The sequence below is a fragment of the Vulpes vulpes genome, chromosome 2 (assembly GCF_048418805.1).
Source record: "Vulpes vulpes isolate BD-2025 chromosome 2, VulVul3, whole genome shotgun sequence".
NCBI classification, from domain to species: Eukaryota; Metazoa; Chordata; class Mammalia; order Carnivora; family Canidae; genus Vulpes; species Vulpes vulpes.
This window is the reverse complement of record NC_132781.1, coordinates 126,466,616-126,472,851: the sequence shown is the minus strand read 5'-3', so window position 1 is coordinate 126,472,851 and position 6,236 is coordinate 126,466,616. Positions and strand designations below refer to the sequence as shown.

At 40.0% G+C, this 6,236-nt stretch overlaps 1 protein-coding gene across 1 annotated transcript; it reads right to left on the bottom strand.

Annotated features, from left to right (window-relative positions):
• Window positions 1-721: 721 nt before the first annotated feature.
• SPINK14 (serine peptidase inhibitor Kazal type 14 (putative)) lies at window positions 722-3,880 on the bottom strand. The gene is made up of 4 exons (XM_025982984.1): window positions 3,811-3,880; window positions 2,904-2,947; window positions 1,642-1,778; window positions 722-767 (listed from the first exon to the last, which is right to left on the bottom strand). The coding sequence occupies exons 1-4, from the start codon at window positions 3,878-3,880 to the stop codon at window positions 722-724; spliced, it is 297 nt and encodes a 98-aa protein (XP_025838769.1).
• Between the last annotated feature and the right edge of the window lie 2,356 nt (window positions 3,881-6,236).

The following is a 6,236-nucleotide window of genomic DNA, read 5'->3' as shown; positions in this document are numbered from 1 at the left end:
TAATTTTAAATATAAAACAAGGATATATATATATATATATATATATATATATATATATATATATATAATATAACCCAAAGAAGAGCATGTCCTGATAGATTTCAGAGGTTAAAATGTGTCAAGAGAATTAAAAAAAAAAAACAGTGGGATATTCATGGACACTACTGACATAGGCCTCCTATGGAGAAGAGTGGGGCTTGTGGGTTGGGTGTGTGTAAGTGCCAGAGGTGTGTAAATGCCTCTGTCTGAATGCTGAGTTCAACAGAGAGGTTTGCAGTAAGTGGGCGACACAAATGGCTGGGAAGAACATGATGCTCCTTAGTTCCTAATAACTGTTTTTTAAGAAATGCCATAGGAATATAGAAGAAATTTCTCTTGTGTTCCTTGGAAAACAACTTGGAGCATTTGTACCATAGATTACTACACTGTTCCCAGTATCAAGAGGCTGATGAATCTCAATATTTGTCTTTGACTTTTGGCTCAAATGTTCATTTTGTTCTACTTCTGAGAACTGAGACACAGATTCTTGGACCAAGGATAAATCAGGCTTTCAGAAAAGTTTATTTATTAGGGAGGGAAGAGGTCTAAGGAACCTTCAGTTATCTGATACAAGCTCAGCAGGGGCAGGTCTCTGTCACTATCACATGTTAGTAGGGATGAATTGCAAGAGAAGGATTGTCATGATGGAAAGAAAAAAATATTCTCTGGCATCCAAGTCCACTCAGCATTTTCCATCATTTTGAAACCTAATTTTCCCATGAGACTTCCTAAAGGAAAGAATCAGAATCAACATTTCATGAATAAAATGTCAGAACTACAAAAACTTTTAAAAATTATTTTATCTATCATCCTTGTTTTATATTTAAGGAAACTAAGAGTCAGAGCATGAAGGAAAGGGACGACAAATAAAAGCCAGGTTATTGGATTTCCTGCCCGGTTACCCTTCAATGATTCTAAGATGCTACGGAAGATATTGTGACCTATGCTACAATCTCTTTGTAAATAAATTTTTCAATCAGGTCTGAGAGTGTGATCTACAAGACCCATCAATCCTCATCTTATTCTGTTAACACTCTCATGCTTTGGCCCAATTCCTCATGACTGGGGATGATGTGGGGTTTACACATTCCTGTCATTGCTCCTTTTACAAAATTACAAAATGATTGTTGGGTTGAGGGCTCCAGTCTGATGCCAAGAGGAGAATTTTACTCCCTGTGAGCTGTACCGGCTTACACAGAGATCAATCTGAAGCCATAGTTTTGTGAGATCTCAGTGTCTAATCACTGGTAATCATGTCCTATATGTCTAAAAACCTAAACACCGATTCTTAGCAAAAGGATCCAAACCTGCAGTCACCTCATCCTAGCTCAGAGTTTCAGGCATGTAAGAGATTGAAGGTATCTGGGAGAAGGCAAGCCAGAAGGACCTGAAACAGCACAGAGTACAGGGAGTCTGCTTTCTACCCCAGCGGGCTTTCTATTATTACCACATGCTTTTCTGAGTGGAGACTGATTAGCATCTGTGCAAACTGAAACAAATTCCTGACTTTGAGGCGGATGCACTTGGTAGAAGAGTCACGTAGTAACTGCTGTGGACTAAGCTTGTCTTTGTTCTCTTCTTTCTCCCCCAAACAGTACTCACATGCTCTCAATACAGAAGATGCAGGGGTTTTCATAGGTTACAAAATCAGTGCCACAGATGGGTTGATATAAATCAGGGCAGGGGTTCACTGTTCCAGTGAACCAACTCAAGTCTACTTTCTTATACGGACATTTCACCTGAAATTCAGTTGAAAAAAATAATAATGGTTACAATTGCTCTCACAGACAGGTAGATAACCGCTGGACTTGATTAGGAAAATCTAAACACAGTCAGGATCCCACCACAATCACACAAAGCTCTTACAGCTGCCCCTCCACAAACCAGTGTAGGAAGGACAATTGATGTTCTTCCATCTGACAACCACGATGCCCTTATTGTGAGGGGCTTCCTGACAGTAACTGGGCACAGAGGCCTGCTACTCTACAAAGTAGACAAAGAAGAGTGGATAAACAGCATATATTGGGGAATATAGCTTCTTTCTCAATCTCCTTTATTTCCAGAATATTAGACATGAGAATAGTCTTAGGGATTTTCTGTGCCAACTGGGCAAAAAGCCCTGAAAGCCCATAATTGGAAAGGGGCTTCTCTGAAATCCATATGCTTTGATTTAAAATACTTACCATTTTTTATCCATTTTCAAAATCCCCAAGTCAATTATTTTCTCAAAGTTGTGAAATGTGAAAGCAGTTAGCATAATGCCTTGACTTTGTAGAGAAAACGAAAAACAAAGAGACATGTCTCATCAGGGACGCGAACCCCTGTCGGCTCATGATGCTGGTGTCAATGGCAGCTTGAAGCAGTGACTCAGGGTTGCTGGAACTTGAGTTCTGGGGGCTCTATGAATATCTGAGACAGATTGATAACATGCCTCTGATACAAGGTGGGAGGGAGTTTTGGCTGAATGTGTAGAGAACGAGGGATCATATTTGAGCTTAGAAACTCTTCTCTTTCTTTCCATATGCAACACCACCAGCATGGCCAGGCCCCATCATCTACCTCTTGTATATCTGTCACCCAATTAATCCCCCCACTTCCTCTGTTCTCCTGGAAATTGTTGGTGCTCAAAAATATATCCTAGGCAGTAGGGAGGGTTCTCTGGTTGTCAAACGATCAAATCTTGGTGTGGTTCTCAGTTTGGACACTCTACTCGGGACTCTTGTACCTGCAGTGTACCTGCCCGTTCATGTGAGTGGACTCTGTAGAATGCCAAGATGCCATTCCTGAAATAAGGTTATAACACAGTAATTCTAAAGAAAACTCAGATTAGACTGTCAATCCTGAGAAATAGAGTGGAAGAGTACCTTAACAGTTCCATGTGGTGGCCACCAGTTTCGACGGCCTGAAACTAAGACATAATTGAAAATAGTTGCAGAGTATAATATCTGGTGAATCCTAGCTTAATCTGTTGGCAGAATTAAAGAATTCTAATTTATTACCAAGGAAGCTTGCAATATGAAAACATGGTTTTATCTATACATGCATTCATTTCCTCCCCCACAAAAATGTAGAATAACTCTTCTACTCCTGATTGATAATCAGTAAGCAATCACTGCTCTCATAAATGTTGCCAGTCCAGTATACCAAATACGTTTTTGATTAATAGTAGCTAGCTTGGGCTTGAGAGGATTCAGGACCAGTAGTCAATATGTAAAAAAAAAACTTTAAGAAATGCTGGAACTTTAAAGAGATCATTAGCCCAATCTCTGTATTTTACAGAGGGAAAAGACTCTTGCTAATGCCCAGGAATTTCTGGTAATACATGAAAATTCAAGCTCTTCAGTTCTTAAGGCTAGGTATCTTTAAAACTCCCTATAGGACTCTTCTCTAAAAGAGGACAAAAAAGGTAACACCAATTCAAATTCATGGCAAAGTATTTTTAAAAGTTTTGAGTCTTTGAGATGTGCTGCGGACATATTACCAATCACTTTAACATCATACCTCACTGAAGCCCCCAAGCCCTCTGGTCCCCATGAGTTAAGTTTTATAATCTGTACTAATAGATGGGAAACAAAGGCCCTTACACTTGTCTCAGAGTCTTTTCTTGGGACCACACTCCATTGGCTTTCTCTCTATAGATACAGATACATATAGTAAAATGATACTCTTACATAAATAAACAGAAAATAATTCTAAAGCATTCTTTTGGATTACAATATCAAGCTCATAAATCAACCATACATAACTGCCAGAACCAGTCAAATTACTCACCAGAAGATAATGCCCAATGTATCAAGATGAAGAACAAAAGTGAGCAGAATACTGGAAGATACTTGGCCATTTTTCCTCCTGGTGTGTGTATCCTTAGAATGATGCTTTGAGATATTGCCTCAGGATGTTCCCCTCTAGAACAATCACCAGAGCAAAGTAATCAAGATATAAAGATGATCTGTGAAGTGAATATCCACCTCTAGCCTTCCCACTGTAGCCACTGTATAACACACCTGGAAAGCCTATCATTTCTCCCTTCCCCAAGAACAAATGTTCAGAAAAGCTTAACTTGGTTAGTCATAAATAAAAATATAGAACTCAATGATAGATCTGTGACTACTTAGAAGACAGAAGTAAATCAGACGTTACTCTTTGGACAGAATTATATTATTTTAGTGTGGAAGTGTTTTAAGTGTCTTGACAAGGTGACCCGTTACCTGAAGATTCACCCCAATTTTTTACGAAGAAAATGATAAGGCCATTAGAGGCTTCTAGATAGTAAGACTTTCTCAACAGAGGAAGCAGGTCTGTACTAGTTCATGAAGCAGAGACTACCCCTTTGTAGTAGGACAAAGATAATATTTTAGGCATAGGTGGCTGTGCTGAGAATCTTCTGACATGGAATGCTTATCTTTTTTGGAGCACTCTGACAGAGTACATAGGGAGAAATGCTGTTCCATCTCATGGGGGCCCCAAAGTTATTTTCATCTAGACATCCAGCAAGGGAGAAGTCAGTGAGCAAGTAGTCTTGTGGGATCCCTTGTAGCAGACTTTCCAACCCTAGAGAATGGTATAGGACAGTTCTAGGCCTGACCAACGGACCACCTTGAACTCCCCTATTTCCTAATCCTACAAAAGTGACCTGGTCCTCCCTATGTGCTCTGGTGGCCTTCATCGCTGTGCTGTAGCATATATGAATAGGCATCTGACATAAACTCTTTCCCAGAGACTACGGTGTGATCTGTGATATCTGAGACACAGTAAAGTCTCCAGGGTATTCTACCCCCCAAGATGGTTGGAGGTTCTTGGCACAGGCTCTGGAGTTATCTATCCTGCATGCTCCTGGGACAATCTAGGACATGTTTTTGCTAAGCATACGCATCTCTTCCTGACATCGTCCCTGGATTCCTGCAGGAACGGAGCAGCAATAGTGGACGATCTAGCTGTACTACAGCAGGATGCCAGATGCCTGCTTCCCTGCCACATATATCCCCTTTGACCCACCTCAGAAAGAAGAGAAAAGGAAGAGAGATGTAACATCTTCTTTTGTGGCTCGTGCCTCTTTTGAGAAGCAGGTAGGAGGGCTTCGGGAGTGGGTAGGGTAGCTATGTAGGAGAGAGAAGGCACTGAGGCATTGTGTGCTGGGAGGAGCAGGCCCCGGAGGCCCAATATTCAGGGTAAATCAGAGTCAAACCTCAGCAGGAGGCATTGGGGAAGGAAGCACAGAGCTTCCTAGAAGCCTTGGGGGTAGGAATGGATCACTGGACACTGGACAGGGCAGCCCTTGACAGGCAATCCAAACAGGCAATGCATGAGGAAAGAGCATAGCAGAAAAAGCAGAGTATGTTCCACAATAAGAATGATACCTGTGACCAGTGTGAAAAATATAGAAATAGCTGCATAAGAAAGGAGGCTGGTGATGCATGAGGGCTCTGGACGCCATTTGCATTTGGTCCAGCCTTTCTCTTGAATTGATCCAGAGCCTTTGCAACTTTGTAACCTGGAAGATTTGTGGTCATGGCTGAGTTGCCTCTTGCTGTCTGAACTTCCTGCCTCCATCTTCCTTCTTGTAAAGAATAGTTGTTCTTATACGAAGGAAATAAATGAACTTGAGAAAACTGGAAAAATGGAAATTAAAAAAAAGAAATAAAAAGATGTGAAATCTCAAAACCCAGAGATAACTGTTAAACATGTATTGGATATTATGGTTCCATTTTTAAAAAATCAAAGTTTTGTAGTACTGTATATTGTTTTCTGCCTTTTCCACTTAGAAATGTACTGTGACATTTTCTTGATTTTTAAGTGTAGTCATACAGTATATAAATTTAGGTGCCTGGTGCCATATGCTGTCACATATATGGGTTTTTATATATTAATATTCTCCCATTGTTGCTCAATTAGATTGATTCTAGTTTTCATTATTATTAGCATTGCTAGAATAAATAAATTTTTATTTACTTCAGTTAATTTATTTCTTATTAACTTTAATAAATGTGCTTAAAAACAAACTGACTGGAAAATTCCAGAAAGGACCTGACTAACCTAGAATATGAAAGACGTGTTTTTCACCCAATCTGTGGACTCCACGCTTATAATCTAACGTGGAGCATTTTGAAATACAATGCCACCTTACTAAGTGAATCATCTGTCATCTAGTTCAGAGAGATAGGGGACTCCATTGCATAAAAAACATTACAGAAGAAAAA

What these genes read in the sequence shown, in the direction of transcription:
- SPINK14 (XM_025982984.1), bottom strand. Translation starts at nt 3,880, where the DNA reads ATGGCCAAGTATCTTCCAGTATTCTGCTCACTTTTGTTCTTCATCTTG. An exon ending in ACATTGGGCATTATCTTCTG is followed by an intron (nt 2,948 to 3,810) that starts GTGAGTAATTTG and finishes ATTATGTCTTAG; the next exon opens with TTTCAGGCCGTCGAAACTGG. An exon ending in CACCACATGGAACTGTTAAG is followed by an intron (nt 1,779 to 2,903) that starts GTACTCTTCCAC and finishes ACTGAATTTCAG; the next exon opens with GTGAAATGTCCGTATAAGAA.